We start from the raw sequence: 17,501 nt of genomic DNA on the forward strand, positions 1-17,501 counted from the left end.
AGGAAAAACTGAATTGGATTTCTCAAGGTGAAGCATTCCATTTAATGGCATGGAGCCGCATACATGCATGATGCATCTATTTTACACACCAGAATAGAATACAGGTAAAATAGATATCAATGTAACTTTTTAAGTTTTGCGTATCATAATGACGATATGGGTCAGTGATTTTACCTCGTTGTTTCCCAATGTCTACAGAATGATTCAAATTTTAAAATTCATAATTATATTTAATTCATTGACCAACAAGGACATATGTATGCTTACGAAATCATGCTAATATCCATTTCCACACGTAGTCTTTAAATATTAAATATTGCGTAATATGAGGATGACCTTAAAGTTAAAATTAAAGTGTGGTGACATAATTCGAAACTTTAATAAGAATCAGAATCCAGAGTTTGAGAAGAATGGCGGCGGTGATTGACCTTTGCTCCGCTTTTCACAAATTTTCACTCGCGTCTTACTTTTGCCCTGCCCTTCAGCTTGGCCGTTAGTTCGTTCCCTTCCTTCGCCCTTGCCACACTCCTTCCACTTTCTCAAATTCTTTGCGTTTCAATTTTTAATTTCTTAATTTTAATTCATCCAAATTTTAGCATTATTAACTAAAAAGCATTTAATTGCAGAGTCATTTTTAGCAATCCATTTCTGCGCAAGATGGGATTCCTTACGGAATATGCGAAAAGTGGTAATAAACCAATGGAAGTTTTGTTTTTGCAGTACATATTCTTCCAACTATAATTATTTACAATTTGTAATTCAAGGTCGTTCTGTATGTCGTGGATGTCACGGTCCAATTACAAAGGGTACACTTCGACTGGCCAACTTGGTCCAGGTAAATAGTTTTAAAATTGAAATCGCATTTTTATTATAACTAACAATAAGTTCTTATAATAGTCATTTATTGTTAATGCAAAATTTTGAATTAAAACACCATTATTAAAATACCATTTGAATTAAATTATATTTAACTTCATATTGGTTCAGGCTAGTCGTCACAGCGGAATGGATGCTCATTGGTTCCATGTCTCCTGTTTCTTCAAGAAGCATAAAAATGTTACTCAAGCTGAGATTGGAAAGTTTGATGAGTTGAAATCAGAAGACCAACAACTCCTCGCAAAATGTTTTGGTGAGAAAACTTTTTTATTTCTACAAAATTCTGAAACTATTGCCCTTATTGTATGTATTTATGTATGTTGTAAATGGATATTAGATTAGAATATTATTTAATTTAATAGGTGGTCAAATTCCAGAAACTGTTACTGCAGGACCCGTGGAAAGGGAAGTGATTGAGAATTCTGGGGAATTTAGTGTCGAATATGCAAAATCTAATAAGAGCCACTGCATCTCTTGTGAGGGACGGATCGTAAAAGACGAAGTTCGCATTTCACAAAAGGATTACACATCGCAGAGAGCAAAACGCCTTCCAATGGGATGTTTGGTAAGCATAAATATAAGTATAGTTAATTGCAATTAAACAATTATTCGTAATTACTGAATCTTTACACTGATTTCTGTATTTGCTTTACTGAACCCCGTAGGATCGTTGGCACCATGTTGATTGTTTTACTGCAAATCGTCTTAACTTACGGTTTTACAATAACGCGAACAGCATTAGCGGAATTTCGTGGCTGAAAAAGGAAGATTTGGAAATGCTTGTCAGCAAATTACCAAGCCTTCAGGAACCAGAAAATCTTCCGGAGCAGGAAAATATTAATGCGTAAGTGGTTGACCTGTAGAAAATGTTTGAACATATTTACGAGACGCTAAAGCGACACGGTCATCTTTAACACTTTTTGCATAAGATGTTCATTTATGCATTTTGTAAAATTTATTTTGCAGGTTGTGTCTTCCAAAAATGGACAAGTTGCCCTTGCTCAATCTCAAGTTCTTAATCTCGGACACCTTGACACTTGCCCAGATTGGTGAAGTAAGAACCAAAATTGAACAGTTTGGAGGAAAAGTGGTGACTCGTTTGGGAGTTGGATTATCTGCAATATTTGCAACACAAGGTATACCCCGACATAACCCTACAAAATACATTATATAGCTGAGGTTTGACTAGGTACGACTTTTCTATTATTAGCCGAAGTGGAATCCATGACCAGTAAACGGATCACCTTTGCTCAAGAGAACAAAATTCCTATACTTTCTCCAGCTTTTGTGAGTGACTTGACCACCGTTGGATTCGAATTTGATATTGTTGCAAAAAAGTATCTTTTGAGCTACTGGATCTGCACATACCCGTCATCGTGTAGCTCGAGACACGCGCAAGTAGCGTTTTCAGGTCGAGCTCAAAACTAAAAAAGTTGTCTAAATGTTGGCATATATGTACGAGCGGAACCTATGTTTATCAGTATTTATAGTAACTAAGAATATGGTTCCAAATTTTACTTTTAGGCAAGACTGTATTTATTCGAACGTAGGGAACCTGTTTCAAACTGTTTTTATTGTCCTTTGTTTTAGTTATAATCGATCTGAAAGCCACTGCGTTGGCCTTGTTTGTCATTCACTCACTATTATTCCTTTGCCTTCGAATGATTCTAATTCTTCAAAGCCGATTTATTTATCTTTTCCCGGAAACAGAATTACAAATTTTCCATGAAACAAAGAGAGTAAACTATGTAGTTCTTTGTAAAATAATCCTCCTTCCTGTCTGGTCCCATCTATTCTCAAATTGCTTTTCATTGCGTCACACTCCCCATACACATAGCAAATACCACGTAATGATGATGTCATTCTCTCGCCAAGCGTCAAGGGTGCACTATATTATGCTATCCATGACGGTCGTCACCGTCATGTCGTGACCATTTGTATATGTATTGTGTATTCTTTTCGGCTCTCTACTCCTATTATTGCTTTTCTGGAGGAACAAATAACTTGATGGAAAATGTCAAACTGTAGTGAAACTTTTTTTCTTTTTCTTGTTTGAATTTCTCGACTACACGACAACTTTGTGTCGGATGCTGCTTCTACATATTTTTTTTAGATACGCCGATAGGTTTCATCTCCCGTGCTCATGTTTATTTTTACTTTGGTCAATATTCGTTTTTGATTGAAATTCAGATGATACTCTAGAGATTTTTTTTTGTTTGTATGCATTCCAATCTAAAAATATGATGACATGATATCGTGCGGTGGTGATGACTTATGGGTGGGTGTGACAGAAGATCTCAACTTTCTCAATTTCAACCTCGCCATATTTATAGCGTCGTAAATCTCGATTGTGTTTTTTTCTGATTTTTATTTTCCGGAAAAGAGGATCAGGAAACAGATGTCACCGTGAAGAGATCTGTTTACATATTCATCCTCTCATTCCGTCAGTGCATAAAATGGTCGTTCGGAAAAAGAAGGAGGAAGTGAAAATGAGGAAGCTGGCCTGACTGAGGATGAGTTTTCTTATTCCTCACGTTCACTTATCTACTTTCACCACTTTGAGTCACTCGGACGGAGGACATTTCTAATGGAGGGAGCGCATGGATGGACAATTTACATCTCTCAAGTAACTACGACACACAAAAGAGCTTCTTCATTCTCCATAAGCGAAAGTTAGTATTGTTGTGTCGTCCCCTTCTTCAAAAGAAGAAAGAAGTCAATCTGTTGCGCTTTCCCAGCTTCACTCGTTCGCCTCCTTCCCATTTTTGAGAAAAGACGAGAGGGAAAGTCGTTGGGAAAACAAAGGAGAGAACTTTTGTATCGCAAATCTTTTCGCTTTCTCTGCCTCCTCCAATCCTCGTCTCAAGTTTCACTTTCATCCTACCTGCTGAGCTCTGCTCACTCACTTCACTGGATAGTGAAAACATTCAAATTATTTCCGTGTGTACGTACGTATGTATATGCATTCATTGGAGATGGTTCTGTTCTGCGTATACGTACCTTGTTCCAAAGTGAAAACATTTTGTGATTTTCCTGCATGAAATCGTTCGCAACAACGGAATATCCAAATATCCATTGAACAGAGGATGACTGTTGACAAGGACCGACGACTGGGTTGGTCCTTGTCAGCAGTCATCCTCTGTTCAGTCCTTTCATGTTGTTGCCTGCTTTTCCTTCAGTCCTTCCCTCACTGATTTCTCCCTTTGTTCCAGATCATATTCCGGGTAGCGGAGAGAGAGAGAAAGTTGTCAGTCTCACTCCAGTTACGGACCAGACTAGACGAGGGGGTGGACAGACGGCTACTTTATGCCTCCACTTGGCTCAACTTTAAACTCCAATAGAATCCCAAGTTTCAACGACAAGTGCAACAATCCCAGTGACCTTTGACTGTAGTCGCGAGTGCAGGAATTTATAACAAATTGGCCATGAAACTAATAAAATTATTTCAATAAGCAAGAGCAATAATAAGCTGCTTTGTATTTATATACTTGTATAGTTTTTGGGGAGTCGAAACGGACGGACGGAATAAATAATCGAGTGAACTTTAATACCCCGTTGTGATTCGATTAAGTTGGACTGGAAGGAGTGCACCGACATGTAATATGTAAGCAGTCTGGAATGCTTGACTGGATGGAGTGTACGTTTCAGAGTGAACTGCATGAATACTTTCACTCTCGTCTCACACGAAGAACAGAATCAATTCTCGTCGGGGTAATGATGATGACACGGTAAGTGGAATCTTGAGAACCCACTTATTAGTATTTCTTCACTTCATCTCTCATCGGTTTATGGAGGAAACAAATGATGATGGTACAAACTGGTGTGACAAATCAAGTGAAATGATTTATTTATTCATTTATTTAAACTCGTAAGAAAGTTAGTATCACAAAATACGGATAATAAATACATATATACCTTGCACCCTTCTGCAAAATTATTAGATTTAAAGCCAGTCTGTGAGATCAATAATTTGGAATTTATTAATATTATTTAAGACGGCTTATTGTTATTCTTGGCTAAATATCATGGCATAGACAATTTATTACAAAAATATTCAGAACTTTTGCTCAATAAATTACAAATGTTTGTGGGACGGAGTATAAATTACGTAATATCACAATTTAAGTATAATTCTTATTTATGGAGTCGGAAATTCGAAACACATATTCAACAGTTTTTGAATGCTTGTTCAAAATTTTGCAAGACATCTTTTAAACACGCAGCAACGATTTTATCTTTACATTCTTCCTGAAGGAGGAGAGCTTCAGGCCACGCGTTTACCCAGTTAAGTTCATCCTGTATAATTTCAGGGACTAAAATATTTTCCACAACGTCCATTGGCCGACAAGTCCAGGTTGCATGGGTTGTCAGATTTTTTAAGACTTGCGGTTTCTCCCCGTTCACTTGTTTTGGTTCAAGCGGAATAGGGGCGATAGCACGTTCTACAGCGGCGATGAGGGCTTCCTTGGTTTTTGGAACTTTGAACTCCTTCGCCTCCAGGGCATAAACGCCACGTCGACAAGTATCCACAAATCCGACGGGTGTCTTCAATTCAGGAATGCTTAACGTGGAGCGGATTGTTTCACGGACCAGGTGAGTGAGAGCAACGGTGTTGTCACGAATGTAGTTGGCGAATAATTCCATGTTGCTGGCATCAATGTCATCACCAATTTCAAAATCGTCACCTTCAAGATCTTCCTCCTCCTTTTCTTCTTCCACATCTGCCACCACTTGTTCTTCAATTTTAATGTTTCCCGTTCTGACGTACTCGTCCCAAACACGGTCGACCTCTTCCGCCACGACCCGGTGAATAAGTTCTGGATCCTCCATCCTGTTCTCGTCGATATGTCTGTGGAGGGTAGACAAGACAGAGTCGACTGGAGGGTAGGGTGGAGGTGGTCGGGGACAAGTAATGATTCTCGCATCGCCACCCTCCTGTTTCAAGGCGGACAAGTAGTCATCAATTGCATCACTGGGCGAGGTAGAAATTTGTGCCTCAAGCTCTCGAATCTGTGAACACGAATGAAAATAAACTATTATAATAAACAAAATAATAATCCCTTCCCTCACACCGCCCATACTGATTCCAAAGAAAGAGAGCATATTAATTTATTTTAGTGATGAAAATATGTGTACCTCGTCTTCCACTCTTTGCCGCTGTTGGGTCACCAATTGGAATAGTTCAGATTTGTCCTCAAGCGGTTCTGGTGGTGGTGGAGGTTGTGGTACACTCTGGGTTTCCGGGAAGGTCGTGGTGATTGTAGTAGCAGGAGTAAGTGTAAGTGTAGTGGTAGTAGTAATGGGGATTTGTGGGGGATCCATTTCAGTCGTACGAGGAGATCCTTTTTCATCCTCTTCACCAAACTCATCCTTTGTGGGACTGGTTGCCGAGTCCTCCTCGGGGGTGGAATCCACAATTGGAGAAAGTATTAAATCCTTTTCCGGACTTTGGTCTCTTTCTTCTTGGTATGAATTTTTAGATCCTGCCCGTGACTCGCTCTCGTCATTATCACCCTCTTCTTCGAAACGGGGCTCGGAATCCGCCTCTTCTTCGTCTCCTTCTTTATCAGAGAGAAATGACTCGCTATATTTGTCACTAACTTCAGAGAGGAGGGAGGAATTGACATCTTTATTTTCAGGGTCGGATAATAAAGATGAAAAGTCTTGCGGTGGTGGTAGCTGTTGTTGGGCACTAAGCTCTTCTGAGTCTTTCACCAGTTCCGTTTCAAGGGTAACCACGATGGGAGAATTTTCATTCATGGTTTCATTCTCGGAATTATCTTTCCCATTGTCAATCGTCACCTTTACCAGCATTTGTTGAGGGAGCTGGTCTATGTTAAGGTCAGATTGAGCGGTATCAGGAGGGGTCACTGCCCCTTCTTCTTTGTGATCATGAATTGAGAGTGGTGACGGAGGTGGTGACGGAGTTTTAATTGTTGGCTTCTTTTTGCCATCATCATCATCGTTAATGACTCCGTTTTCATCATCCCCGCTGGGAATTAATTGCCCACTCTGATTACTCAAATCACGGTCAGCATTAGAGGAAATGTCAATGTCAGCCCCAACGTCGCTGTCAACATCATAGCCGATAGACTCGAGGATACTCTCAGGATTATTATTATTATCTTCTTCCACAGCGGAGGGGGCTGACTCATCCTTATGAACATTGCCTGGCTCGAGGGGGGAACTGGTCGCAACGTTTTCTGACTCAATTGTTTGGTTTATGACGACAGAATGGACTGCTTCTTCTGGGGGAGGAGGAGACAATGAAGAATGCTGTATGGACAGCAAGGGAATGTCCTCACTTTCTTTAGTTGGCACAATCTCGTCGTTGAGGATAGGAATATTACTCTCCGACCTTTCCGGTTCTTCATGCTCCTTGGTAAAAGGTGGTTGTGATATTTTTACTATTTTTCCTTCATCATCATCTTCTTCTTCCATCCCTTCTAATCTTCCAGGAGAGTCATCCAGGACCAGGAATTGTTCAATGGTAGGACTGCTGATGATGCCCTTCTGCTCCTCCTCCTCCACGGTCCCGGAATAAATGAAGTCATTTTCATGGTCATCCATTTGCGATCCATGCTTTTTATCCATTTCGTCATGTCCTTCAGATTGTTGCATGTCAGACATAAAAGATGCCAAGTCATGATCATGGTCATCTTCTTCTTTGGACCTGCTGAATTCACCGATTGAGATATTTGTTCCAACTTCAGCCTTCACTTCGGAAACGGATTCGACTTTACTATTTTCAAATATTTCCTGCTCTTCTTCCTCCTCAATATGACTGATTGCAAGTGGGGACTCTGTTTTGTTGTCTTCATCTACATCGGCTACTTCTGGAATTGACGACTCTGTCCCTTGTTCTTCTGTGGGTTCTTTCTCTTCAGAAAGGAACGACGCCTCGAATCCTATCGACTCCTCCGTCTTGTCGTCTGCTGGCTTGCTGGTGAAGGAATCTTCGACTACTTCAATTTTCGAGGGCGTTTCATTTTGCGAGGTGTGATAATTGTTTTGCTCAGAAAGCTGTGTCACCGATTTGATCATCTCTACTTCGGACGACTCTTGTTCAAATCTGTTGTCTGGTTGATCATCAACAAATGATTGAAGGTGGTCCAATGATAACTCGTCTCCTTGGTTCAGTTCTTTCTCCAGTTGCTCATCGTCCCCCACGCCAACCACGGAAGGGGTTTCCGATGATGAGGAAAATGATGGAAATTGAAGAGCAACATCTTGATGGGAAGGAGTCGAAAATCTGAATATTTGTTTTTCGCTAGCTTCCTGTTCTTCCACTCTCTGGAATTCTTCCCCTCTTTGATGAGGTCTTCGTGTCACCCGACTTAGAGCTTCTCGATGTTGTCGTTCCCTTTCAACAATCCTTTGAGCCTCGTCCACAGCAGCAACCACAATCGCTGCCATATTTACGGGATCGTCACTTATCCTGGCCTGGAGTTGCTGCTGATGAATCCTGTTCTCTTGAAAAATTCTCTCTTGTTGTCTGTCCTCCAAAACTGACTTGCCCACTTGCATCATCATCTTGGAAACTTCCGCTGTCGCTGCTGCTGCCTCTTGTTGACATTTCATCACTTCCAAAGCCAAGTTGTTCAAGGACGACGTTTGTTGTGTTGACTCTTGTTGTTTGATAAGATTGCTCCATTTTTCCTTCTCCAACTCGGCCAGGTTCACTTTAATCCGGTCTTCGGCAACTTTCTTTGCAATACTCTCAATTTCAGAAGTGGTGGGCACTTTCACAGGCGGCTGAGGTGGTGGTGGTGCTTGAACTGGCGGTGGTGCAACACGATCATGTCTTTTTTCGTACAAAGTCGCTGCTTGAATGGCCTTTTCCAAAATGTTAAGCCGTTCTCGTTCCGCGTGATACCTCAATGTCATGGCAGGCATGGGAAGAGCCGATGTGGATGAAGGTTGACCCGGCGTTGTTGACGTGGTCACTGTTGTGGTGGGGTGACCTTGACCTGGTCCAAGTTCTACATCAGTCTCTACTGTGGTTGTGCTAGCTGACTCATCTTCCCTGGAAGATGGAGATTTAGGGGATTTGGATTTTCGGGGACCATGATGAATACGATGGTGCTTTTGCTCTTGTGATTGATGGAGACTCGTCTCAGATAGTAGTTTCAGAGGAGTGGATGTCAGAGTGCGGGGATGATGCATTTCAGAGTCAGATGGACCAAAATAGTCATCCGTGATAGAAACATCCTGCGAGTCGTGAGGATGAGCAATGGAGGAGATGGATTCAAAATCGTCATCCACTGCAGGAGGGGTGAGATGTATGGCCGACACACTCTTTCTCGTCGTGATTGCATCTGTAAATCAAAATAGCATATTATTTTAGTTAAACTTGCTTATTTTCATTTTTAATAAAACATAATTTCACTTGCCTCTCTCACTCTGCAAACCCTTGAGTTTTTCAAACAAGACGGCCGAAATTGATGGAGCTGGCTGACCGATACCCAATCCTAGACTCTCAGACTTTCTTCTCAAATTTAGTAGTCCCGTTGAAGAATTTTTCGGTGTCAACGTTGTATCCAAAAGCGAGGCGTCTAAATTGGGCCGAGGACGAGTTTCGGGGAGCATGACACATTTTCTCAGTTCCGACAAAGAATTTCGTCTCGACACGGCTGCCACTTGGGCCTCCTGCTGTAATCGCTGAATAGCTTCCGTTGGGTAGGGCTCGTTAAATGACTTTCGCGACGAGGAAGAAGAGGTTGGTCGTGCGGGAGCGTGAGGAGTGACCGTTGGTGACACGTGTCGAATCTTGCTCTCGTTCTTGCCAAGCTTTTGTTTTAAATAATCGGAGTAAGAAGATGATGGTGATTCCTGATCGTATGGTTTTTCTGGCATTTTTGAAGAGAAGGAAGACATTTTAAAACCTGATCCACCGATTCCCACCGGTCTCTTTAGGGCGAGCATTTTCTTGACTCGAAGCAAATCTCGAGGAAGAATGTTCGCCTCCTTTAGTATTTTTCGCTCCTTGTATCCCTTAAAAGCGGCCTGGATTTTGGACGCTGCAGCATCGTAATCATGCATTGTTCTTAGTTTGACGGAAATTATGGACGAGTTGTCTGACAGGATGGAAGATTTTGAGGAGAAAATATTATTGGATTTCTCCAATTCTCCTAAACTCGCCGTGGTTGCGACACATTTTTCAGAAAACCGTTTTTCCACCGATGATGATGGTGGTGGGGGAAGTGAAGGCTGTGGCATCGTTTCAGTCGCGACGTGTTTTGTTTGAAAGAAGTTTATGCATTCTCGTTTCACAATTGTTTCAAATTCTTGGAGCAGAATTGAGCTTCTCGACACTGCAGCGGAGGACGTGGTGGTGTTGGTGATGGTCCTGCTACTCGGACTGGACATTGGGAGACGACGTTGAGGTTGTGGTGGTCGATGAGGTGACTTAATTACTGGTCGAACAGAGTGGTACTGGACACGAGGAGGTGGAGGAGGTTTATGATGAATAACTTTTATTTCACTACTTGGTGGGGCACTACCAGTCGCTACTTTTTGGAGGACCTGCTCCAGCACATCTTTCCTGATGAAATTGTAGGCATCGTCGCCAGAGGTGGTCGTGGTACTTGTTTTTAACCCCTTGGTACTGGTGGTAGCTGTTAATGAGGTCGTAGTCGGTGGAGTTTTCCCACTGCCCACCACCAAATGACGACACTTTTCCTTCAATAGTGCCAAGTGTTTCTTTTTCTTGTCCAACTGTTCTTGCTTCGCTTTCAAATCTGCCGTCTCCTTTTCCCGTCGACTTTCTTTCTGTTTCTCAATGAAACTTTTCACAGCTGTGGGATCATACGCCTTTGGTTTCTCTGGTGGTTTGGACGATGGTGCCTTCTTATTTGGGTCAACGTATTCCCAAAATTTAGACTTGTAGTAGGAATTTGCGGTAGGTTTTGATTTTGTTGGCGGTGGTTCCGTAATAGCTTTGTCTTCCTCCTGTTGCTGCTGGCTGTCATCTTTTTTATCGTTCGAGACAGGAATAACGGGTGGCAGGTTTAAAAACTCTTTCAATGTCTTGTACGATTCTGCCAACACGATACCGGGATGACCTTCTCCCGCACCGGTCGTGGCCAAGGGGGCAGATTCATTTTGAGACGAAGGTGTCACAACTACGGTGGATGGTTTCCCTTTGGATTTTGCAGGACGCAGTGATGATGGTTCGATTGTGACAGATTTGCGTTTCAAATTTTTACTCGATGATGACTCTGCCGTAGAGGAGGAAGCTTGTTTTCTCGTGGTTGTGGCCGTTCGTGGCTTTATATTATTATTACATGATGAGGACCCGTAAGTTGATACCTGTTGAAAATAAGACCCCATTAATTAACAGTATCTTCTTGGTACATTAAATATTTAGACTGTAATCAATGATTTACTGGTGGCTGTGAAATATGATCAGATTTTCCATCCACCCTTTTCATCTCGACACCCCGTGAGACGACAATTTTAGTATTGTATGGATTTTTATTTGACAAGTCAATGGCATTAACCCGTGTCGGCGACTTGGACGATGATTTAGTAGGATCCTTTCTCCGTCCAGGGTTGACGTTGGGATGGATCTTTTCGCGAACGACCAGATTTTTAAGAGATTTCGGGATTTTAGATGCAGAATTTGCGGCATCCGATATTTCGTGTAGATTATTATTATGATGGGACGACAGGGAACCATTGGTAACTTTGAGAGTTTTCGTACTTTGGAATTTCTTATCATCCACCCCCAATAGGAATTCTACAGCAAAGATAGTAATGGATTTATGAAAGATTGGTTTTGTGTTGCTCCTTTCAAAATTACAAATCCTATGTCTACTTCGGATTAACAACTCAATCACGCACAAATAAGTATATTATTGTCAGTAAATAATTAAATATTATTGTTCTTCTTACGAGCTTCATGTTGATCTATTTTAGACCGTACAATGGGGAGGGCCACCTTTTTGATGGGCAAGGGAGGTAGTGTATGGTCTTGCCTAACTTCATCTCGATCTGGAGTCTTTTTGTCATCATTGTCACCCCCGTCGTTAGTATTGTCCCCATTTCCATTCTCATTCCTGGACAGGTGACCGTGACCTCTGCTTTTATCCTCGTTATCATCGTTCTCGGCAAAATGAACTCGACTACAAGAAGAGTGGGGGTGAGAATTGGAAAGTAGTGGCATCTCGTAAACTTGTTCAAATCTATTTAATTCTTAAAATAACACATATTTACATCTAAGCGTTTTAAAGAACAGTATATATTTAGCTAAACATAAAATACGGTATGTACCATTCAGCTTCCAAATTGAGCTAGTAACTAGCTGCTAGTTCATCTTGAGAAATTGTTAACTAATGCTATGCTATTCCATCCAGTTAAACATTGAATGGTTCTTAACATGCTAATTTAATGTGTACAGATTTGCACCCTTTAAGATAAATTCAGCTCTTGAACAGCAGGTTAACACTTTAATTAACAAAATAATCAAAAATTATCGAGCTTAAAAGGATAAACAAAACAAGTTAACAACCGATTTTTGCACTGTGGAAAAGATGATGGAAAGTGGATCTAAAAATTGAGCCGAACTTCTGCTGGGTTTCTTCCCTCCTTGTTCCCTTCAGTCTCAATCTGCCTCCGTCTTCTCTGCCCCTTCCCACTTTCACTTCCCACTAGTCCTCACAAGGAAAGCTAATCAGGACATTAATTAATCAATTAGATAAGTGGATAAGCATCATGAACGAGGAGATTACCAACTCATTTCCGTAATTACTATTCGACCGTTAATCATTTAGTTCTGCAAAAGATATAAAAACCAGACTTGACATAGCCCGAACAAGTCACTTTTCTCGTCTCTTATTAGGAAATTTTGAGACAAACTAGGGCGCAGCCAAGATCATGGCGATGGGCGACATAATGTCGACAACACCGAGAAGGAAATTTTGTTGAAACCTCAACCAAATAGATAAATTTCAGTTCTTTACGACAATTTGGTAGTGCATACTCCTTTGGATCAACCACTGGATCCATGCCCATTTTCAAACTCCTTCAAGTTCTTGTCGAGATCCACATTTCAAGATGAGGATAAATTGGTCAAATCTGTTCAAGCGTTTTGGCTATGTGACGGACATGACGATCCCATAAGCTCTGGCTCGGGCAAAAAAAATGAGCAGAAGGCGACTGATAGACGGAGAGTAATTGAAATTACGCAAGGGAGGAGGAGGAGGATGAGGAGGGATTGGACTTTGAGATTTGACGTACTCAACGCGTTATCTGTCGACATCAACTGATTGGAAAAACATACATGTCGATTTCTGATATCATTTATTAATTGGGTAGGTCTTAGAGAGCCACAAGGTTGGTCGTAATCTCATGGTAGGTGAAATTGAAAAAGCAGTAATGCCAATTATGTTGCACATATAATGCTTGTGGCCTTGAAGTAGCCTACAAAGAAGGGATTACATGCTCATTTATTTACAGGGTGAAGTATTAATGCCCTCCTTATTTTATTGACCAAAATTCCCACGCATTTTTCACCTCTCAGAGAAATTAATCTTCATCACGGTCTCTTGAAAAGTGTTGCGCTTTCCTGAAGCCTTGGCAAATCCAAGGTCTTTCCTCTCTCTCTCCCATTCGACGATCATCTTCAATATTAATTTATTTCATTTGCTTTCTCTACAAGCTTTCTATCTCTCGGCCCTCAGCTTCATGCCGCCTGCTCGACCCATCTGTACACATCTCATCAGCACCAATTCCGTGCCAACCTGACCTGATAAGCCATCGTCGCTGGTGTTTCTTTCACCTAGACCTAGTATTTGCTTGTCGTGTGTTATTTCCCACCTGCATCTGCTACAGTGCTACACCTCTCATACCAAACACCTTTCCGTGGTTCACGTCGCTCCCATTTCCACTCTTTCTGCTGACACCTTTTCTCCCTCCGAGGCAGAGAGAGACAAAAAGCAGGTTGGCAGTGGACGGGTGAAGGATGGGAAATGTTGTTGGTGAGTAAGTAAAAGGTGGGAGCTTGCCGTTAGTTTGACGACTCACTTCCCATCCATCATGCCCTCAACAACTTTCTCCTCTCTCTCTCTCTCTCTCTCTCCTTTCTTCTATACACACCTTGATTAAAGCTTTTAACTGACTTGGAGAAGAGTAAAACCCTACAAAATACCAATTTGTCATCTTCTCCTTTCATCATCATCATCATCGTCGCGTCTCCTCCTCGGTATCCAGTAAATACATATGTACGTGTGGGACAAAGGAGAAAAGACTCTGTCGTAACACCGCTCGTCGTTCAATCCTCATTCAACTCTTCCTCACCGTTCGATGCGCAACAAGGTTATCAGCTTGGTGAATTCCTCCTCTTGCTCATCACCTTTCGGCCCCAGCAAGTCGAACAAGTTGAACTCTGGGTGGCGAGGAGACGATATTCTTGTTTAGCAAGTCCCAACCTTCTCCTTCCCTTCACTTTCACTCCAATCAAGATTCAATCTCCAGTGGAATTGGAATGACGAGATTCACAAAGCTCCTGGTGAACACATAATTTGGCGAAAGTGAATACACGTTGTTCAGTTTTTATTAGCGATACTTGACATACAGCTGCAGACACACATAGTACAACTCGTTTTCCAAGTTACACGCACATCTCACCCAGTAAAAAGAGTGCAATAAAGTGAGACGTGGTGAACAAATTTGCCCACGAGGGAGAAGGCAAGGCAGTCTTGTTCCACATATCGGAGGTGGTAGTGGTGGCAGTGGTGAGCGAAATTGAGACTGGATGAGGAGTAGAATTATGCAGCATGTGAGACACAGCTCGCCCGATGCGAGAAGAGAAAGTTGAACACTTGTGTTCCCCTCAATCTACAGATTATACGCATTGCATTGTTCTAATACGAGAAGACGAGTTGTGGGATGGATTGCAAACTTAATGGTGAGTTCAGAGCTCAATATTCGGATTATTTTTGGTTCTCATAAATTTTCGGGATATTTTGGTTCGCGTATGTACAAATATTATGCAATATATTAGGATTGACTGCATTGCCGATTTCACTTTCAGCCTATAAATAGCGTCACTTACTTGTGTAACCAACACTTCTAGGTGTACTGCTCCTTTGTAGTATATCGACAAGGATTTATTATTGTCACAAAGTTGACGGACGCAGGGAAATAATGTGGTAATACACAAGTCTTACTTTGTCCTCCTCGTCGTCGTCACCAGTCTCAACTTGCGAATGCTCGACGGAAAGGCAAACCCACAAACCCATGCATTTGAAATGAATGCCATTCTCACGTCCCTCTCGAGGACTTTAAAGGACTGGAATTTGACTCGTATAGCTCATTATTTGCTCGTGCTAATTGTCTCGTCGAGTGAGACGAACGACACATCATTCGATTGTGTACTCATTTCTCTTCTCACTTGTTTACACATGCAGAAATGTCATGCGGTGAAGATATACGTGCGTGCAATACTGCGGCCTCGTGTCAGTGAGGGGAAGGGGAAAGCAGGATGGGAAACGTGTTAGTCGCAGTAAATAATTATGTTGACACTTCGTTTGTATGCGAAAATTGTTCTACGTTTGTCTCTCAGAGTTTTTGTGGGTTTTCTGTCATCTCGTGTGTATGGACCTGTTTACATATACGTATATGGGATTTAAGCTACATAAGTAAACGGATGAGTGGGTCGGATTAAACTATGCCTCGTCCTGTTCACAAATCCTGGCCGAACTCTGGATTACGCAATGGAGAAGCGTGATTTATTTATTCGTCCTCGCATTGAGTGCTGACTGACTGACTCGAAACCAAATAAAGTTTACACAGTTATTATTGAGTAAGCGCAATCATAACTTATTATGAATCGCAATGCCTCTCTCCTCCTCCCGACGTAACAATGTTGTCAAAGTGTCACATTGCATTAGGCCCGTTTGACGTGAAACCACTTTTCGATTAATCCTCCTCCCCGTCTCCACCTTGAGCACATCTCGAGTATATAAACTCCAGATATGTATGTATGTATATACGTGTGCAGGAAGGTGTGGATACAGCGAGGAGGACAATGGCATAATATCTCTCGAGTCTAATTGGTGCAGAGGTTGCTCTAATTGAATTCACGGCGGAGGTGAGAGTGCGGAAATAATGGAGTCCTTCTTCTTGTCTCCTCCTCGTCATCGTCGTCGTCTTGGGCTGCGTTGAATTAGGCGATGTAGACTCAGGAATTACTACTGAGACGTACTTGAGACGTATTAAATACTACATCTCCGAGGTGACCTCGATATCGAGCACGGTGTGTCGGAGGTGGTCATCATCTCCTCCTCGTAGAGTCCTTGGCACATAATATTTTGTCATCCTGGTTGTGAGTGGTGGTTGGCAGGGAGGCACTGGCTTGGGCAGATGTGTCGCTAAAAGGTTGCAGCAGCACATCAAAGAAGTCGGAGGCTGTGCTGCGAACGAGGCTGCGGGACCACCCCTCATCGGCACGGAAACGACAGGCTTTTTGTGAGTGGGATGATGATGAAATGCGAACGCTTGTGTTGATTCCGCTCCTTCGAGAGAGAGTGAAAAGGACTCCTGCTGATGGATCCGATGAGTTGAGATGGAAAATTATGTCCATGTTGCAAAGTTCAAAGTTCTAATTGTTGTTGCATCGAGAGAGTGGAATTGTGGCATGAAACGTAGTCTGCCTGCCTGCACGTGGCCTGATGATGATGGCGTTCTCAGAGACATAATTGCGCGGATAGATCGACATCCTGGAAGGTGAGCTGCTGATGAGAGATTCCTTCTCTTTCGACCGTGTAATTCTTGGTAGCATTTCTGATTAACCTCTCCGCCCGTGTGATGAGTGGGAGGCAAATAGATGGGAAAGTGGCAATAGGTAGTGGGAACGGGTGGGGTTTTGTTTCCGCGGAGGACCAGTCGTGCATGCAGCTGGATAATTGCCTTCTCCCAAAACTATATTACACAACCCTCCAACCATCCCTTCGTACTGCGACGACAGCGAAAGTTACTGCGTTTTTGTCCATTCTTCATCATCACTAATATTCACGTCATGTAACTACTTTTATTCGTCTATCACGTCATGATTTCCTCTCGTCGTCGTCATCAGGAGGAGCCTCGTCGTTTGCACTTGGAATTCTTATCACTGCCATGATTTACAGACATAAATACTTTTTTACGAGTCACGTAACCCAAACTTTGGAAAATTATTTTATTCCACTTGACGTTTTGGATATTCAGCGTATTTATTCATCCAAAATTAATGTGGAATATTTCCAACCTGGAGAAATGCACAAGAGTTTTTCTATAGAATCACTTTCTCTCGAATTCGACATTCAAAAACTTGTTTCCTGCATTTTAATGACTTTCCAACATTCCAGTCCTTTATGGAACGGCTGGAGTGAGAGTAATCTGTAAGCTATGACGGTGATGGAGAAAGTCGAATTGCCCAACCCTCTGGACTCGTGTCTTTGTCATAATATTATTCATCGTCATGGAGCAAGGCAGTATTATCACCCATCCAGGTTTTTCCAAAATTTTGCACTAATTGGGAGCATTTTTATCCAATTCATCTACTTTTTGTTACCCAATGAAATAAAATCTTGAAATATCTGGGTGAGAAGCTTTTTATTCCGGCCCTAATCATCACATGGCTT

General features: G+C 41.9%; 3 protein-coding genes across 7 annotated transcripts in view; 2 read left to right on the forward strand and 1 right to left on the reverse strand.

Annotated features, from left to right (window-relative positions):
• Window positions 1-20: 20 nt before the first annotated feature.
• Window positions 21-4,592, forward strand: LOC110861542 (poly [ADP-ribose] polymerase 1). 3 transcript variants are annotated; one of them, XM_035844774.1, is made up of 8 exons: window positions 21-688; window positions 765-835; window positions 988-1,129; window positions 1,239-1,441; window positions 1,542-1,720; window positions 1,843-2,012; window positions 2,087-2,287; window positions 4,089-4,592. In XM_035844774.1, the coding sequence occupies exons 1-8, from the start codon at window positions 658-660 to the stop codon at window positions 4,205-4,207; spliced, it is 1,116 nt and encodes a 371-aa protein (XP_035700667.1). In that variant the 5' UTR covers window positions 21-657; the 3' UTR covers window positions 4,208-4,592. The 3 variants fall into 3 exon arrangements, with proteins under 3 accessions (XP_035700667.1, XP_035700669.1, XP_035700668.1); XM_035844776.1 differs by having other exon boundaries at window positions 2,087-2,163; XM_035844775.1 differs by lacking the exon at window positions 4,089-4,592 and adding an exon at window positions 2,401-2,643.
• A 114-nt stretch (window positions 4,593-4,706) lies between these two features.
• LOC110861428 lies at window positions 4,707-12,419 on the reverse strand. Of its 2 annotated transcripts, none has more exons than XM_035844772.1 (6): window positions 12,151-12,419; window positions 11,773-12,062; window positions 11,265-11,617; window positions 9,270-11,187; window positions 6,013-9,194; window positions 4,707-5,886 (listed from the first exon to the last, which is right to left on the reverse strand). In XM_035844772.1, exons 2-6 carry the CDS (start codon window positions 12,041-12,043, stop codon window positions 5,044-5,046), a joined length of 6,567 nt encoding a protein of 2,188 aa, XP_035700665.1. In that variant the 5' UTR covers window positions 12,044-12,062; window positions 12,151-12,419; the 3' UTR covers window positions 4,707-5,043. The 2 variants fall into 2 exon arrangements, with proteins under 2 accessions (XP_035700665.1, XP_035700664.1); XM_035844771.1 differs by having other exon boundaries at window positions 11,773-12,072.
• Window positions 12,420-13,976: 1,557 nt separating this feature from the next.
• LOC110861429 overlaps window positions 13,977-17,501 on the forward strand; it is a 54,232-nt gene continuing 50,707 nt past the window's right edge. For both annotated transcript variants that reach the window (XM_035844778.1, XM_035844779.1), the window contains exon 1: window positions 13,977-14,785. The gene's annotated coding sequence lies outside the window, so the exon portion shown is untranslated. The remainder of the gene's footprint in view (window positions 14,786-17,501) is intronic.

Source organism: Folsomia candida, unplaced genomic scaffold (genome assembly GCF_002217175.1).
Source record: "Folsomia candida strain VU population unplaced genomic scaffold, ASM221717v1 Fcan01_Sc042, whole genome shotgun sequence".
NCBI classification, from domain to species: Eukaryota; Metazoa; Arthropoda; class Collembola; order Entomobryomorpha; family Isotomidae; genus Folsomia; species Folsomia candida.

Coding starts and splice junctions, on each gene's coding strand:
- LOC110861428 (XM_035844772.1), bottom strand. CDS start 12,043: ATGCCACTACTTTCCAATTCTCACCCCCACTCTTCTTGTAGTCGAGTT. Junction 11,618..11,772: donor AATAGATCAACATGAAGCTC/GTAAGAAGAACA, acceptor TCTTTGCTGTAG/AATTCCTATTGGGGGTGGAT. Junction 9,195..9,269: donor GGGTTTGCAGAGTGAGAGAG/GCAAGTGAAATT, acceptor TTTGATTTACAG/ATGCAATCACGACGAGAAAG.
- LOC110861542 (XM_035844774.1), top strand. CDS start 658: ATGGGATTCCTTACGGAATATGCGAAAAGTG. Junction 836..987: donor GACTGGCCAACTTGGTCCAG/GTAAATAGTTTT, acceptor ATATTGGTTCAG/GCTAGTCGTCACAGCGGAAT. Junction 1,130..1,238: donor ACTCCTCGCAAAATGTTTTG/GTGAGAAAACTT, acceptor TTAATTTAATAG/GTGGTCAAATTCCAGAAACT.